At 38.0% G+C, this 19,760-nt stretch overlaps 1 protein-coding gene across 1 annotated transcript in view; it reads right to left on the reverse strand.

Annotated features, from left to right (window-relative positions):
* LOC113097643 (zinc finger protein 385B-like) overlaps positions 1-17,479 on the reverse strand; it is an 82,499-nt gene extending 65,020 nt beyond the window's left edge. The window contains exon 1 of the mRNA XM_026262916.1: positions 17,250-17,479. Within this exon, the coding sequence (XP_026118701.1) occupies positions 17,250-17,415 (166 nt within the window). The 5' untranslated portion in view covers positions 17,416-17,479. The remainder of the gene's footprint in view (positions 1-17,249) is intronic.
* Between the last annotated feature and the right edge of the window lie 2,281 nt (positions 17,480-19,760).

Consider the following 19,760-nt stretch of genomic DNA (forward strand, 5'->3'; position numbering starts at 1 on the left):
TTGATCTTCCTGTTTGCCGTTATCATTCATGGTGGCACATTTTGAATAAACTTTATTTAAAGCCTTTATGGATGCAGTGCGGCTTAAATTTCAGAGACAAAACACACTCCAGGAATGACTGGCCACATTTCCAGGCACGGGTTAACCACAGCGCCATTTGATCATCGCACCCCAGCATGAACCCCGTCATCTCTTAAATAGCTGTTTGTTTATTTTATGTGCATTAAGACTTATTAAGCAAACACTGCATACATACAGATCTTTCATGACTTTCTGTGGCACAGAGTTCACTCTCATTAGAATATGTCAGCTTAGAAACACTGAAAGGTGCTGATTTGAATTTGATGGGTTATTCAAGGTGGGTTCTGACATGTAGGCCACAGTAGAAATAAATACCCAAACAACACCAAGAAACAATGCTGAATGCATTTAACCCCAAATCACTAATGTGGGGCTGTGTGAGAGAGAATAAATAGCACAACTGCACACATTCACTCAGAACCAGCTCCAGTACAGAGGTGTAATTGTGAGCACAAGGAGTGCATCTAGACATCTATCTAGACATCTGTCAATGCATCCATCCTTTAGCCATCCATCCACCTATTCAATCATCTATAAATACATCTGTCCATATATATCTCAGGGTTGTCTGTGAAAATCAGCTTGTTTATTCTGCAAAATAATTTAGTACACCTCACCTTGGAGCTGTGTGTGGTCGCGTGTTTGGCTTTGGTACATAGAGGATAAAGTCTGGGTCAAACTGTGGGGTGTTAATTGGACCCAAAGGGCAAAAGTAATTGTTGTTACACTCTAGCCATATGCTATGCACACACATATTATGCTTTACTCTTTCAACATTCAAAGAAAGATTAAAAAGTTAATGCAATTAATTAGAGAAAACAGGAAAAAAAGAGGGGTAAAGAATTGTAAAGAGGGAGTTCTACACATTCCTGTGGCCGTTAACTACTTTGGTAGCAAGCAGAGTCCCGAGAGGAGTCATGGCAGCACAAAACAGTTTAGGAGCAAACAGGTGTCAGGATGAGCCATGTGCTCGACGAGGAGACACAAGTCACCCTGACACACACACACACACACAAAACAACACATACTTGTCACGTCTGCCCACCTGCTAGCATTTTCCGCAACACTGAGCATCTCAAAATATTTTAATGAACCTATATTTGTGACACACTTGCACACACAAATGCACGGAGGGTGAATCCGTATAACCCTGAATATTTTTTGTCTATTTCACATGCAGACACTCTCTCAGCATGTGATTACATGCTCTTTCACACATTACATATTCATCAGGTTGTCTGTGTATATTGCACAGACGCATACAACACACACAAAGACATTACACAGGCACATAGAGGTGAGGGTGACAATGTGGTACTGCAGAGGAAACAAAATTGCACTCTAAGTGACGGGGGCGCTACCGATGAAACACTAAATCAGGAGAGACATGTAAATGCAGATAGATCAACAAAACTGTGAGAATGGATTGATAGATTTTCAGACAGACAGACAAAGACAAAAAAGATAAGAAAATCTTTAGAAATGTACACTTTAAAAGTGTGTGTGTGTGTGTGTTTTTGTGTGAGATGGTTGAAGGCACACACACGCACACACACACACACACACACACACACACACACACACACACACACACACACACACACACACACACAGTGATTACCACTCATAATAACACACACTTTCTCCAAACTTCTTTCACTATGTATGTGTGTACAGGTCACAACATCTATGCCTAGAACAGTTTTGAACCTGCAGCAACAATGACAGCAATGCGAAATGTTACATAAGCCATGTGTGTGTGTGTGTGTGTGTGTGTGTGTGTGTGTGTGTGTGTGTGTGTGTGTGTATATATATATATATATATATATATATATATATATATATATATATATATATATATATATATATATGCACTCATCTGTGAGACATTCCTCTTCAGGGAAACCAGTGAGGGGTAAACAGCGAAAGTGGCTCACTTGGCCAGGTTAAAGAGAACATTTAAAGACACAGGACAAAGGAGACAAGCACACAGATAGACAAGGCGCCTCAGCATAGGATGGAGGGCAGGATGAGTCTCTGGAAGTTACAGCTATTCAACACTGTCCTCGATGTCAACAAGAACGGACAACAGTGGCAATCTGGGAATCACTGTTTCTGTGTGTGTGTGTTCAAAGTGTGCTTCCACTGTCTTCATCTGTAAGTCGCTTTGGATAAAAGCGTCTGCTAAATGAATAAATGTAAATGTAATGTAAATGTAAACAACACCCACTCGTGCAGATCAACATGTTGTGCTGCGTCAACTGCATTTCACAGGATGATGGAGGACTGAGCTGTGACTGTGCACCATCTTTCCATCAGCTGTGTTTGGAATGAATCACACGTCACAATTTACTGAAGGAGATAATGTGTGCCAAGGTCAAAGACAGGCAGAAAGAATAATTAAAAGAGTCTTTAATGGGCCATTCTGATGCTATTTAAGTACACTGATGGATAGAATGAGAGAGGAAGAGAGGGATGGAGAAAGAGAGAGAGAGAGGTAGAACTGTTGAAATTTAGCAAAAAAGTGTATTGCAAAAAAGCAGTTAATTTTGTATGACAGTGCAACACTAGAGGATTACAGCCAAGAAAGCTAAGGGATGCGTGTGGGTTTACATAGCTCTCTAGGGAAAAAACTGTCTCGGGAAGTTAGCGGAAATTGACAAAATGTCCCTTTAAGGATGTCTGGGAGTTAGAGTAAAAAAATGAACATTTCTCAAATAGCAATAAAGAGGACTGTAACTGTAGGAAATGCTGTATTACATAAGTCAAATAGTGGGAATGATCATTCAACCCTTGCTGATTCTAGTGGCATGGATTTAAATCAATGACATACACACCCCAGCATTATAAAGTACAGAAGGAGAAATAGATATTCATTTTGATATTTATAAAAGATTACATTCACCAGTATAATTCGTTTTTATATTTTGTTTAAAGGTGCTGTATGTAGGATTGACACCAAGTGGTTGAACTAGGTATTGCAGTCCAAATTCAAAATATTGGAGAGGGTTTTTTATCACCCGCACCCTCCTCCTCAGACTTGATGCACACGCAGGTTGCCAGATTGACGACACAAACAGAAACGAGTGCAGTTAAAGATTAATGAATTGAAATGCTGTGTTTTCCTGTCAACCGGCAACGTGGGGTGATGAAATACAATTAAGTAAACTGGCAGTGGGCAGGTTTCACAAACCAAAATAGAGACAGATATTCTGACGTGGAACACATATTTTCAAAGGAGAATAACTGAATGTAGCATTGTTTTTCAGATAAACAAGTGTGTTAACTTGGCATGTTTCTTAAATATCTGCAAACATATGGTATTTTTACGCTTTAGTAGAATCAAAAACTGACAAAAAGCACCTTTAACTTTAAAGGAGACGAATTATGCCCCTTTTTACCAGATGTAATTTCTCAGGTGTTCCCAGAAAGTGTATGCAAAGTTTCAGCTCAAAACACCCCACCGATAATTTATTATACCAAGCCCAAAATCACACTTTTTGGAAATGAAATGAGCTGCTGCTACCCTTTCTCTTCAAGAGAATGTGAGTAACACCATTAATGGAATATTTGCAAATACCTTTCTGACTGTGACACTTGTTAGCACGGTGTATGGCATTAAATGACACAGTACATGTAAAAAATAAAGAGAGAGAGAATGCACATCTAAATATCCAATATAGGCCAATATATATATCCAAAAATTCATATAAAAATCTATTTGAAAGAAATCTCCATATCACATCAAAATATGTATTAGTAGTATAATTCTTTACACATTTTTTTTTTGTATAAAAGATTTGTGTAAAAACAGGCCCAAATTATCATTATTGTTGTTATTATTATGATTAAATCATAAAATAATTTAATACAAATATTTTAAAATGTTTTTTTTATTTGCCCCTTCTTTTTTGTGCCATTTTTGCCTTTATTATGATAGGACAGACAGAAAGCAATGTGGGAGAGAGATAGAGGACATGGTATCAGGAAAGGTCCACAACTCAGGACACCCGAATAGAGCTATATGTCAGTGTGCAGCCCATGAGGCTATTGACGCCAACAATTTGCTACTTCTTTTAATTATAATAAGCTTTTAAGAAAAACACTATATATATAGTCTATAGTTTGTCCTAATTTTGCTAAGTATAGATGTACGCTGTGTGTGTGTGTGTGTGTGTGTGTGTTTGGGTAGGTACAGAGCTCCACTGTATTCCACCCCACTTCCCCGCACCCATACCTACTCCACACCAAATGCAGATTGCCATCTAAAACACAAACACACATGAACACACACATACACACAACCACAGTGTTGTCTTGTTCTAAGTGTTGGCTCTATGTGTGTGATATATGAGCAAAGGGAATATTTAAATATCAGGTGAAGGGAAAGTTCACACACTGACCAAACACACGCAACAGTAACATCCTACAAAAGCAGAAACACACAAGTACCTATTCATCCACACCTCTCATGAGCTGATGTGAACATTCAGAGCCGCTCTCCTGCTCAGTGTATGAATCACTCAGTGTTGCAGCTCAATCTATAATCACCCACTGTGGATTCCTCATTGCTATGTATCAACATCACTAAACCCCTGCACAAAAAATCTGATAGAAAACGCAATTTCACCTTTCCATGAAACCCATATCCACAGATCTGTTTGCTCACCTGCTAGGAACTCTGACTCAAGCCACTAGGAAAAATAGATCAGGAGATACAGAGACAGACAAAAGTAAAAATAGATGGAGAGAGGAAGAGAAACAGAGAGATAAGGGGATATAAAGTCAAGAGCCTGCCTCCTCAGCGTGAGTCAGCCTGGTCCAGACGTCACCATCTCCTCCAGAGCCATTCAGAGCTCCTGGACCCCAGAGGGACTCACGCTCTCAGAGGCACGAGGTGCCTGAGGTGGAGATGGGAGTGGGCTGGGGTCACATGGGGAGACCTGCAAGAGCAGGGGTGTGTTTTGTCCTTGAGAACCTCATTAATGCTTCCCACTGCAGCACATCAAATACACACACAAACACTTCAAAGTTTTGAGGTTTCCTTTGCCTCTTTTTTGTTTTTGTTCTGTTCCTGTGACGCAGGACTTTGATTTTGTCAACAATGTAAAAGGCAAGATGAAAAAAGTATCATAAAAATAATAACCAATAATAACAACAGATAATTAAAATGTATTTTAAATAAAGTATTGTATTGATAAAATTTTGTTTATGACAAAAAAAAAATTAAAATAAATTTACACAAAAGGGCAAATAGTCATAGTATTATAGGGATTGACTCTTGAACTGAAAGAGCCTAAACAGTACCATTTTGCAAGCACGCAATGCACATGCTAGCAGGGACACATTAAACTGATCGAAAGTAACAGTACATTTATAATGTCAAAAAAAATATTTCTACTTCAAATTAATGCGGTTCCTTTCAACTTTCTTTTCATCTAAAAATCCAAGAAAAAAAAAAAATCAATTATACAGTTTCCATACTAATATTAAAGGTGTCATATGATGTTGCTAAAAAGAACATTATTTGTGTATTTGGTGTAATGAAATGTGTTTATGCGGTTTAAGATTAAAAAAACACATTATTTTCCACATACTGTACATTATTGTTTCTAATCTATGCCCCGCCTTTCTGACACGCATCGATTTTTACAAAGCTCAACGTTCTGAAAAGTGAGGTGTGCTCTGATTGGCCAGTTATCCAGTGTGTTGTGATTGGCTGAATACCTCAAGCGTGTGACGGAAATTTTAGGCCCCATAACATACTGTGATTCCGTATCTCGGGCTAACGTGATGAGATAAAACCATAAAACCCATTACAAATTAGGCATTTGTTGCATCCAGTGGGGAAATAATTATGGATTATAATTACTTATTCTGTCTTTTTACACAGTGCATCAGAGAAATGACAAACAACAAGCTCTACTGTAAACTGCTCAAAACTCGTGTTTGAATTATCAGTGGCAAATCCTTTAAACGTGTAAATGTACTTACAGTCTGTGAGTCAGAACAGCTGGAATTGTGGGCTACTTTCCAAGGATCAGGGAACAGTCCTCCATAAAATGCTCTGCACTCATCTGAATATTTGGGTGGAACTGTTCTGGAACAGTGTCACTGTTAGTGTCCTCTTTTGGAAGGCCAATCAAAGTATTTTAGCTTTCACTGAGAAACACAGTGTCTTCAGCAGCGAGAATCAAAGTTTTACTTTCTTTCTTTGCGTGAACATCTGGGCTGTGTTATGAAAATCTTCCCCCACAGTAATGTAGAGATTTGGGGATGCATTTAACTGAGGTGTTTTAGGGGGGCATTGACGAGTCTTAACTTTGGGTTTGAGACTATAGTCTTTGCAACTTTAGGGATCTCATCTATGCATGAACAGCTTGTAACACTCCACTAATAACACTGTATTCGTTGTTTGATAAAATTAATACATTCTTTACAGGCATAAGATATTTCTTTTAAAAACATATTCAGATAATCAACTTAGAATTGCACAGATCAGAATATGTAACTAATGTTACGTGAATATAACAGCCTGTTTATCTATCCATCTTCCCAAATATCCATCCATCTGTACATACAAATATTGCTCTGTTGACATGTCTGCTAGCTAATTTACAGCAATATTATTAAATCTATGTGCAGGTAAAACAGATGTATAAAGCGTGATTACACATGTATGATGGTATCAGTGAGAGTACCACTCATAGAAAGCATGGAGAGGATTAGTGTGAGTGCAGAACACTCACCCCATAATCTCAGCTTTAATCAGAGCAGTGCTCGCTCTAAGCCATTAGACAGGCAGAGAGGTTAGTTTGGAGGTTCATTCAGGAGGACCTGAAGATGGAAGTAAGCAACAAAACTACAGCAAATTGGAAGGTTCAAGATGCTCTTTGATCATGACACAGCTACAGAACATCACCTCCACTGCAATCAGCCTCTGGTTTTCTGTCTGTCTCTTCCTCTCCAGGACACACATTCATCAGAACATCAGAAGAGCATTGTTACCATCAGAGAGTGCTTCCACATGCTAATACATTTTTACAGTAAATGAAAGCCTCTTATCCATGGCAGAAGAATCTTGGATCTATACTTCCAAATGTCTGTGTGTTTGAGATAAAATATAATCCTAGCTGATGCAGTTGGCTAACACTTATAATGTTTCTCAATCCACAGGGATGCTGGGTATTTTGTTTGTTAATTTCATTTACCATTATGCATTCTCTCCATCTATCACTCTCACATACATACATGTCACGTACACACAAGCATTATGGCTGTTGTCTCCAAAGCTCATTCTACTAAAAGACAGTTCAAATGAAGCTTTGCCTTCCAGATCAACATCTGTTTGTTGTTTTTTTAAGATAACAATGCAGCTCATTTAACATCATCTAATGATTACACTTCTGCACAGCAGTGGAGTTGAGTTACACACAACAAAATCTTCATTAGTCACAAAAACACTTAACAGCTTCTCTGACACTTAAAGGTGATTATTGGTGGTAAAATATATGCAAGGAATAAAAGACCAATAACAATTCAATAGACAAGACAATTCAAGAAAGACGACCAATTGCAACACAGTATGCAAATATTAAAATGTCATTTCTGTTGGTTACAGTTGGAAAAAAAGTGTTTAAAAACAGTTTAAAAAAGTCAATAGATTTTATCATAACTTCACTTTTAAATAATTTAAATAATTAACAGTACAAGTTTACAAAGACCAAATAAGACAGCAGTCCTTAGATGACCTACGGTACTAAAAAAACTTTAATGTTAAGCCAATCCAGCTGAATAAATAGCAAAAGAAATGTGAGGAATAATAAGAAATATTTTAGACTAAATGTTGTTAAAAAATCGAAGTAAAAAAAAGTGCATGGTGCACCTTTAACAATGTTAAAAGTCTCTTATTTTTTCATTCTGTCACTTAACACAGCTTTAGATGTGAAACCTCTTAAGGGTGAACCCTTTTTCTTTAGATATCTACTTGTGGAGCACCTGCTTGGTATTTAAAGGCTCACCTTGAAACACTTTTATGTGAAGGAGTGGCTGCTTAACACCACTCGATCTGAAAGAAAAAAGCTGCTGGTAATCACACACTTAACACACACACACACACACACACACTTAACACAAATAAAATAAAAACACACTGCACTTTGCTAAAAGGCAAACATTGCCCTCATTTATGTTAGAGAGGCTTGAAGGTGCCTGGGAAGAAAAATGTGAACCTGTCTGTCTGTTGGCTCCTCGTGCCATAGACAGCACAAAACCTGTCTATGGCACTGAGCAGGCCAGCAATTCTCAAATGGTTTTATTGCTGGACACAGATTTTACATTGGACATCAAATTGCAACATAACATAGTACTCAAAAGTTACAGAAATAAAGGTTCTTAAAATCACATGTCCATGACTGGCAAGTACCACATGCACGTACACATGTATTGACATGTCTGAATAAAAAAACAAAAATTACAAATCTGTACATGCAGGGTAAGAATATAGCAGAAATGTGATTTAAATGTGTCTTTAAATTTTGTAAAATAATTCTCACATACATTTATGGCGGATTACATTTCTACCCTCTAGTAATGTTTAATATATACATTTACAGTTGTTGTTGTATATATTTTTTTTACTTTTTAAGCAAATTTTTGGGTCATAACCAACCACTGAGAATCAGAATATCATCTTTAACCATTAGAGCATTAAAAACAACAGCAATATCTAGAATCACACTGTATGCTTGTGAGTGTGTGTAGAAGTTAGACCCAAATATTTCTCACAGTTCCTGACACTCACCATCCAACTCTAATCTGTAGGTGTGGACATCAAACACTATATATACAGGCTATTTGATTTATGCCTTCTACGCATACATTCTGTAGTGTAGGGAAGAGGAAAGCAGCGGTAGCCACCGGCTGTCAGGTGATGAGAAATGAGAGAGGTCACAATGCTGAAACATTAACCCTGGAGATCTCTGTGCCCCCGCTGAGAAGAGGTCAGTTCCCGCCGACCGCAGCTTAGAGCTGAGCACTCACCGACAGGGAGCACAGACAGCATGATGAGAGGGCGCTAAAGGCACGCTTCAGAAAAGGGCAGGTTGCGTGCCCTTGGGGCCTAGACAGCTGTCAGACACCACAGCATACACGGTACAGAAGCACATGTACAAGGACACACGCTTATACACAAGGGAAAAGCACAGCAGAGGGTGAGAATAACAGAGCTGGGGCTACAGAGAGAAAAGGGGAAAGAGAGTTGACAGGGGTTGTCTCACTTGACCGCTCTGTCTGCTTAAGTGATGAAAGCCACCAGGACGGAGTAGGGTGTAGGGATACACGTGTGCTCATACTACACCGCGTACAAACCAGATTCCAGCGACAAGCATTTCATCTGTCCACACTGAAAGGAAATATGCTCTGTGACGAAGCACAACGGCAGCAAATCAGAACCTATTTTTAACATTCAGTTATCTGGAGGGGGATTTTTTAATGATATTTCACTGTAAGCAGAGGCACTGAACAAGCAGTCACAAATAAATCCAAAAGAAAACAATTGCTTGTTATGGCTGGCTAGGCCAAAAAGAAGAAAAAAAAAGAACATGGATTTATCATGTTGAGCCTAGTTAAGCCATATTGCCACATGTCTGTCAACTAATTTAAACAGGAAAGCCCAGGCTGTCCAATAAAATGCCTGCCTAAAATTCTCAGTTTAGCTGGACAAACAGCAGAGTGCATTTATTGATGCTATTTGAAATTATATAAAATTAAAAAAATCATACATTTTGAATGATACATTGACACATTATTAAAAGGTTTTAAAAGGACCGTGTCCTATACCTATATATATTTTCTTCCTTCTAGAAGTCCATCTGTAAAGTTTCTTAGACCTCTTTTGTCCAGTTTGACTAGCCCATTATTGATTACCAGCAGCTTGTTAATCTATGTATACATAGGGCATTGAAACTCTAACAAAAAAAAAAAAAGGTTTAATAAATAAATACATTTCTGCTCCAGCTTGTTTACTCTTATGCTTAATACTTTGCAATGTGTACTACAAATATTGTTGCCTCTTATGATGAACTGCTTGCATTGTTCCTATTTTATTTGTCGCTTTGGATAAAAGAGTCTGTCAATGACTAAACATAATATGTAAAAAATTCAATTGTGTTGCTTTGCTCAATGTTGTAAACCTAAATTTGTATTGCAGATATTTCATCCTCTAGCTTTGTTTCTCACCTCACGTCTCCCTCTGTCACCGGCTCTAACACTGCCATGAAAATAGAATGATTGAAGAGGCAATGAATGATAAAGAGAGAGTGATGAGCTGAGAAGAGTGAATGACACAGAGAGAAAATCCTATATTTAAAAGCGAAGCATTTAGCCCAACAGTTTACATTCCAAAGCAGCTATTATCCAACAGGTGTCATCCCCTCATGGCCTTCATAGCTTAGAAACAGATCCACACAACTAAACACACACATACACACACTTCTATTGGTCTATAGTCAAGGTTCTTATTAGTCCCTCATGTGTGCAGGTAGAAATTGAATCTTACGTGTTAATTCTACCAGGAAGACTCTAACACTAGTTACATCATTCACTCATTCTCAGTCAATCATGATGCAGTTTACATTTTAAAGATCCTCAAACAAACTGTCATTTTGCTGCTGTCAATGGACAATTTGCCTTCACTCACAGCATCATGAGTCCTGCTGGTAGAATATAACGATTTAAACCTAACCGATAATATTCATGATTTTTCTTAAAGGATAAAAATAAATAAAAGGCGAAAAATATACATTACTACAAGCTCTTGAAATGTTTAAGCTTTTTGTGTGATTCCTTCCTTATCTTTCAGCATAAATGGGAAATACTGTAACTAGGTTTAGAAATAGATTGATAGATGGTAAAAAGTCCTTCTTTGGTTTATATACACCTCTAAACTCTTTGTTTCATGTTCTCTCCCACTTTGGCCAAAAACAACATTAGAAACAGGAACTGCACTGTAATTAGACATTGAATGGGTTCAGAAAGAGCAGTTCATTCGTAGATATCACATTCAACAACGTTTTCATACCTACTGAGAAGGTAAATACTCATGCAGTGATACTGGCAACTTTCCCAGAGTAGATGTTGGCCTAAAAAACTGGTGCAAACTGGTTTATTAATCTTTGCTCAATTAAATAAGCTTACAAAAATAGTAAAAAAAAAAAAAAAATACTCTTCGCACTTAAGCAGTAATATAAATGTATATATTTCTGAAACTATTTAAATTGATTGATAATGGGATATATATACTGACAAACATTGAATACAGTATTTAATTGTGCATGCTCTTTTCCCTTATCTATCAGTCAGTGAAAATAAATATTTAAAAACACAGATCATTTAATAACGTTGTTAAAGCTGCAGTAGGTAACTTTTGTAAAAATGTATTTTTTACATATTTGTTAAACCTGTCATTATGTCCTGACAGTAGAATATGAGACAGATAATCTGTGAAAAAAGCAAGCTCCTCTGGCTCCTCCCAGTGGTCCTATTGCCATTTGCAGTAATACATCACTCCCGGTAAGAAATAACCAATCAGAGCTGCGGTCCGTAACTTTTTTATGTGTTGAAAATTTACAAAATGTATATAATAAGCGAGTACACCATGAATCCATCAATACTGAATCACTAGGGTGCACCTATAATAAGTGTTTATTTTCAGACTATTTTAGATTGCTTCGTGGATACCGCGGCGGAGTAACCCAGTACCTTTGTGATTCTTCATAGACATAAACAGAGAGAAGTAGTTCCGGCTACGATGTTCTTCCGCAAGACGCAAGCAGTTCTGTTTATTAACCATTATGCGTCAAAAGTTACAGACTGCAGCTTTAAATGTAATCTTTATCAAATCTTTAAATTAATATTTGCATACAGTACACAATATAATGTTCATTTATGCTACAGTATAATGCCTAAATTCACCAGCACACTGTAAAGAATTATTTTGCAGTTTAGTTGTTTCATTCATTTTGTTTTAAGTAGACAATTTACAGTTTCTGAATTTGTTCAGTCAATTTAACATTTTAAGTTTAATACTAAGTTAAAATAGCATATTTCTTACCAATAGATGCTATTTACGTGCAAATACCAGAATTTTTTGTGATATGCTATTTACACTAAGTACAGAAAATACATATAACTATATAGATTCTATTTACACTACGTTAAAATTGTACTACTTATTGCAAGTAGTGGCATTTATCTGCACCTCAGTATCGTAGTACATTGTAAAACAGTATACAACATGAACTTACTGTAAATTGTAATTATAATTAAATAATAAAATTATAAAATTAATGCCAGCTTAGTGGGGCAATAAAGCCCTCCATACACCTATTCTAACCCTACCCAATACTTTCTTTTCAACTTTTTGATTATATTCTTCATTTTCATTGAAAATAAATGCTTTTATGATGTCGCACATTTTACCATCTATGCCACTGGAGCTGATGATCATTGGTTGTCTTTTACAGTATTGACTAGCCGAATCACACGCTGGTGGGCGGAGTTAGTGTAAGTAGCATCAGCCAACAAGGCAGGCTATTTGCACGTAATGTAGGGTGACCAAACATGCCATTTTTCCAGGACACATTCTTGTGTTATGTAAAATAGGGCTTTGGTGACTGAGATGTAAACTTGTCATGACATTTGACTTTCTCTGTAATGATTTATTTTTATATTTATATTTATTATTTTTTAGTTTATAGTTTTAATGTGGTTTAGTATTTTTCTTGTTTATTTTTTGTATTTTTCTTGTTAACAAGTCTGCCATAGAGGATTATAGAAGAGAGAGTGAGGTTGCAGAGGAAAGCCCCGCCCACTGCTCCACCACTGAGGCTGGACTCAGAGCATCTTATAGACTTACTTCATCTCCTGTTTTCTGAACATTCTGCCTGTCCCGATACGGCCAAGGAGGCCTTTTATGAACTTTTTGTCTGACCTGAACTGTCTGTTTGTCCTGCCATGACCATGAAGGTCGTTCCCCTGTCTTTGGTGCTCCCTGTGATGGGTGTCTCAATTTTGTGAGTGTGGGCAGCACACACCATCCCAGAACTCACTCCCAGTAACAAATTCACACCCAGCCTCCCTCTCCCACCTCCTCTCAACAGTCGGCTGCAATCTTCTGCCCCTATGCCGCTGGATCCTGCCAGTTCCTCAGCTCATCCTCAGTCCACCATCTGTGATGTGGGTTTGACGCGGGTATGCCAGTCTTCATCGGCGTCATGGCTGGAGGATCCCTTGCCTCCGCCTCCAGCCTCTGTGTCCCAGACTCTGCCTCGGGAAAACCCACCCAGCATCTCTGCCATGGCTCCTAGCTCTCACCTCTCTGTCGTGGCCTGTCAGCCCACCAGCTCCGCCAAGCTCCTCCCTTCCTCCAGTTCCACCTTGGTCCTCTGTTGCTCCAGCTCCACCACGGCCTTCTGGATCCTCCACGTCACCCTGGCTCTGCAGTTCTCCATCTCTGCCTCGGGCTCCTCTCCCACCAGCTCTGGCACTGTCGATCGGCCCCCTGAAGTCGTCAGCCCTTCCTCCACCTTGGTTACTCCTCAATTGGCTCTACCATGGGCCATTATGTCAGCTGCAATCTGGGTGATTTGTTACTGTGCAAATCAGACTGCGTCTGGGTGGAGGAGAGAATACTGTCACAGTTGGACCTTGTTTTTTGTGTTTTTCTGTTCTACTGCCTTGTTTCAGCCCCTTGACCTAGTTTCCCTTAGTTCCCTTGAATAGTTCATTCTGTTCACCTGTGTTCGACAATTATCCTCATTTGATCTGGGTATTTAAATTGCTCCCTTTCAGTCCTTCCTTAACGGTTATTGCTTATTGTTATGTGTGCTGCTCGTGTTTCCCTGTGTGTTCTTGGATGTCCCTCTTCTCCTTGGATCATTATTAAATGCCATTTGAATCATCTCCGTCTCTGTGCGCCAATCTCCCACGAAAGCCCTGACATATATGAATGTTTTGATAAAAATGAATGTTTAGGTTTATTTGTGCTCTCTGTTATGCCAGGATAATTAGTTGTTGAAGTTTATTTAACTCATAGTTTTAAGCCAGCCACGTAAACTTTTTGGATTATTGTTATTAAAAAACGATGTGTAGTTGAGTGAACTTAAATTTGAAAGTTTAATCAATCCTCTTGCTTGCTTGAATAAATTGATACAATAGTTAATCCAAAATTATGACAACAACACAACATAGAACAAAATATGAACTGAAACAACAAAATCACTATATTTGTAATAGCTGAAGTTATTAGTTTCAATGAACTCAACACTTTAAGGCAGCCAGGTTACTTACTGTAGGCTACTTTTTTTATTTAAACCAACAAATCAGTTTAAAAAGTTTATTTTTGGTTTTCAGTGTTGTGTTTTTAATGTTGGTACTAGGGCTGTAAAATCAGCTAATTAATTCATTGATTTTACAGCCCTAGTTAGTACTGTAGGATTTTAGTAATTTAGAACTTTCATTTATTTAGACATAGCACTGAAATAATGGCTATTTATGTTATCATTAAAATGAAATTAACAAAAGAATAGATTAACCAAATTTACAGTATGTTGAATCAGTTCTCTGTAGATTAAAATAAAAAATAAAAGCAAAACAAGTATATGGTACTGGAGACATATCTTTTTCTATTAAATGGGCAAAAAATTTATGTTTTCCTTAACCAATCAACCAAACCGCTGTTGTGGAGGAGAAGCGCTGAAATGATTTACTGTCCCTGCAAGTAAGAAAAATGATCAATTCAGACTGTAATATTTTTTGATACATAGCCTCTTTCAATATTACCTGAATGAAGATAACGATAGACATACTGCATCTAAATCCTTTAAAAGAGATGCAGGCAGAATGTCATAAACATAAATAGCATACCAATGATATATTGCCAAAATATATCTAATCTAATATCAAATCTCCAGTGTTACACACTGACTGGAAGAGAATATGAGAAAATCCAGCCTTTCCACAAGCCAGTACTGCCAAGAGAATCAACAGCTTCGCACTAAATCCTGATAGCTGGCACTCTCTACACAGCATCACTTGTGTGGTCTGTATACCTATTGGTAATTGGACATTTATAACCCCCTGCCAACTAATCAGTGCCTCTGAAAGCAAATTTGTATTTGTAAATCAGGCCTATTTAGAAGAGCATCGACATCCAGTACAGAAAGACCAATGTCGCTCGCTGTGGATTGGGAAAGTGGTTGGTTTAAATAAAGCTTTGAGAATCTATATAATAAATCCTCAAGAGTAAATTACAAATGTATTATTTGAGTTGATATGCTGCACTTCAGTGCACTTCAGCAAAGATCCTTAATCATCGTCTCAGTTTTCACCTTGAAGCAATGGCCTTGATCCTATAGTATAAAGCACTTCCTCTCTTAGATCACACTGTGGCATTCACTAGGAGTCACGTAGCATGAGGAGAAGAGGTGTTTTATATTATTCAGAGTTATTGTGTTCTTCAAAAAGTCTGTGCTTAAAATAGGCCAAGCATTGCTTTAAACTGTAAGCAGTTTCCTTTAACCGTATACTTTAATGTAACAAAGCTTTTCAAAAAGCCCTTTATTTTAAACACACGTGACAGACATTGAAATACACATCAAGCTTGATACATTTCGCACATAATGAAAAAAGGGGAAAAAAGCAATGTTAAAAAGTAAGGCATAGAACACATTTTAATATGGTCTTCATTTGTCAATATCAGACCCGTCAGAGTGGACAAATAGACTGGCTGAGTCTATGCATCATCTCTCATATTGCCTCTAGAGACAGATGAGCATCTCTGATCCGCGCACCTGCTATGTAATGCAGAACGAGCTTTCACTCTCCCACTGTGAAATGTGGAAAATTGGGTCTCCAGTGATTTCAAATTATGACTAAGGATCATGAGAGAAGGAAAGATTTGAAATGTAAAGGAGATATATTAAGTCATGGACATCTCTCTAAAAATGAACATTTCTAAGCCCAATTTATTCATCTGAATAAGATCATATTCCAAAACTGATAGCGCACTGTCATTCGGCATTAAAAAATACCCCTATAAAGTGAGTAAGCTCTCCAGAAAATGATCATATTTAAATCCCTCTTCAGATGAATGATTGTTTTTGCTCTTAGAAAGTGGACAATTCTGCGCATCTACCGGATGCCAAATCAACTCAAATTAAGACAGAATACATGCAAACACTTCAGACCAATGGAATGCACTTATCTCTAGAATGACCAAACCAAATATCCACCTAATGCATGTTTTAGGGATTGAGGTAGGGTTGTGGGCTAGTTCTATCTCATGACCATGGTGGTAGAACATCCTGATGGATATTTCAAACAGGACAAGAAGTGCAACTGCCGTTTTTATTACATTTACATGTGCCTGATGAATTAATCATGTTGTAACTTTTAAGATAAGCATCTGCTGGTTGATCATCATTTGCAGCATGTCATGTCTATTTGCAGCATAACTAACAAACCAATATGCCAAACTTGATTGGAATGGAATGTGTCTGCGTTTTTTTTTTTTTTTTTACTTTAAATGTTTTCAGTGAAACACACACAAGGCAGCTAATATAGTTAAAATATAGCCTACAGTATGGTCAGATAATTGTACACATAAAAACCCTACATAAAAACCTACATGTTATACCTTTCCAAATTATAATGGAGAATCCAAGACCCTCCTTCTATTTCCGCTTAATGTGCTTGTGATAAAATCAATGAATTGAAAAATATGATAAATGTCAAGACGCATTCATCAAGACGGGGTCCATTTTCAGGATGCCATGAGGAATTTTGCCTGTTTTCACAGTAAAGTAAACAAGTAGTAATACTTTTATCACAGAGCTCGGCGGAAGAATGACAAAATTGCTTCAAAAATCAAATTAATTCACTCTACAATATCTCCGTTATACTTTTATACACTGTTTACACATTATTGTAAGATAAGTTCATTTCAGTTGGTAGTCTATTTGATGACACGGATATAAATCATTTGTTCGTCTGACAGCATGTCACTCGCGCATCCAAACTTGTCCTCTTTTTGATTTGGTCAAACACCTGCCATTTCGATATAAACCGACAGTCACACTTAAAGTACAGTGAATATAAGGAGCGCTTACCGGTACCGTTCCGCTTGAGAGTCTCTCCGTGGTCGTCTGAGCCCAGCATTACTAGCGTACGTGTTTCCGAGCTGAGCTGAGCTGAACTGATTGTGAGCACCTCGCGCAGCTCAATGGTCATCCGTGCGTCACAAACCAAACGGCTCTCCAGCAAAGCGCGTGTCATTCACACTAACGGGGCCGAAGAAATTAAGCTCTCTTCGGGGGAACTTTCTAGACCTTCCTTCTTTATTAAATATTTGTTGCTAGTGCAGAAGGCATAAGTCTCCCTCTTCCGTTTTTTTATCCAATATAAATTCATGTTTCCACTTGATGTTTATGATTTAAAAGGCTTAAGTAATTTAGGCTAATACTAGCAAACCGATACAATAAATATTTTTATACTGTAATGTAGGCAGAAGTCTCAGAAGTGTTTGGCTATTTGGTAACCTAACCATAATGCTTTTTGGACCAATAATGCAGCCTTCATGCGCTTACTTGTGTCAAGTTCAAGTAGCCTACCTTGTTTGTGGTCGGGGAGAACATCTAAAAATTACAATATGCGTACAGTAAGTATAGTAATAGTTAGTAACTGAAACCAGGACATAACATCCCAGCGAAAAAAAAAAAAAATCTTTTTTTTTTTTTTTCAAAATATCTAATTTAAAATTTTCCCAGAATGCTCATGGAACGTTAGTTTTTGGTTCCCAGAACGTTAGTCTTTATGTTTTTATTTATTTTATTAATCCCCATAACTGTCATTACTTAGGTCTGAGTTGCTGTGTTTTTGTCTTGTTGTCTGTGTGCCTAATCTCTGAACACATGGGTTTTGTTTTGGCAGCTCATGTGTTCTGCTGTCAGTGTTGTTTCTTCCCCTTCCAACTCGTTATCCTTAATACTCTGTGTTCTGTCACACCTGTAGCCACTCTTTCCTCATTAGCTCTCCTCTTTTAGTTCCTCTAGTGCTCTGTCTTTTGTAAGACCGTTGTAAGTTGTTTAATGCTTCGCTGGTGACTGTCTTGTCTTGTTTGCCTAGTCCTGCCTTGTTATGTTGTCTTAGGCTCCAAGTTTATTTTTTTTTATTTTTTTTTTTGTCTGGAACTGTTCCCTCTCTTCCTCTCAGACTTGACTCCGGTCCTTGCATTTCTTTTCTGTTGGGATCCCCCAAGACTTGACTCCAGCTCCTCTCTGCACTCTATCGTCTCATTCAGGGAGTTTGGTGGGCCTTCGACGCTGTGTCCCAAGGACTCTCAAATCAGTGTCACTTTGACGTTGTGTCCCCAGTGACACTCTGGTTGGTGTGACTTTGATGTTGTGTCACAGAAGACGTTAGGACCGGTCCCTGCTTAGAGGTTTCTTTTTGGCCCAGTGCTCTTGGAGTGATCATTCTTTTGTTTTCCCTGTTTGCCCCGTGAGGGCAAAATAAACTTTTTGTTACCTGCAACTGAATCCTGTGTATTCCTGACAATAACATTATTATAATATTCTATATGTTTTTATTTTAGCCAAATCTAAAGTTCCCATAAGTTTATTATAACGTTAGTCTTTGTTTGTTTTTTGTTTTTTTGGTTAGCCAAATCTCATAACATTATTATAATATCCCCCTAATGTAAGTTTTTGGTTCCACTATTACAACGTGGCCCTAACCTCTTTATTCAAATATGATCACCCTTGTGCACGTCAGTTCATCCAGCACACTCGTGACCCAGTAGCTACAGTAAAAGCGGCATGGAAATAATCTGTATGGACGCCTAATCAGTATTATAAAAACCACATCTTAACACCTCTAACTCTCGCTTAACATCATGTTCTCTTCAATTTTTTTAAAATCCCTCCGAAATCATATTTTCTCGCATAAATATATTAATTTTAGAGGGGGGGTGAAATGCTATTTCATGCATACTGAGTTTTTTACACTGTTAAAGAGTTGGATTCCCATGCTAAACATGGACAAAGTTTAAAAAATTAAGTTGTACGTTTGAAGGAGTATTTCTGTTCCAAAAATACTCCTTCCGGTTTGTCACAAGTTTCGGAACGTTTTTTTCGAGTATGGCTCTGTGTGACGTTAGATGGAGCGGAATTACCTTATATGGGTCCTAGGGCACGTCTGCCGGAAGAGCGCACGCTCCCGTATAGCAGAGCACTGAGAGCAGAGGCATTCAGTGATCAGAGCGAGAGCGTCGCGAAATGTCACAAAAGAAGGGTATTTTTGGTTGCCAGGGCAAGACAACCCTGCACAGATGACCTAAAGAGAAACAGCATTAAGGGACCAGTGGATGGAGTTTATTTTTACAGAGCATCAACGGAGTTGTGCAAGTGTTTGTGTTTTTTTCCCTGCATATCGAAGATGCTTGTTTTACAAACAAGGCCCAGTTTGACGACGGATTTGCGTATCGTTTATTTCTTAAGGATGATGCAATCCCAATGAAAAAGGGTCACGATCGTGTGTTGGAACCGCAGGCGGTGAGTAAAACTGCTTCAAATATCTCTGCCTCCTTGTTAGTGCGTCCGCCTCCCATGCCGAGACCCGGG

The sequence above is a fragment of the Carassius auratus genome, chromosome 6, assembly GCF_003368295.1.
Source record: "Carassius auratus strain Wakin chromosome 6, ASM336829v1, whole genome shotgun sequence".
NCBI classification, from domain to species: domain Eukaryota; kingdom Metazoa; phylum Chordata; class Actinopteri; order Cypriniformes; family Cyprinidae; genus Carassius; species Carassius auratus.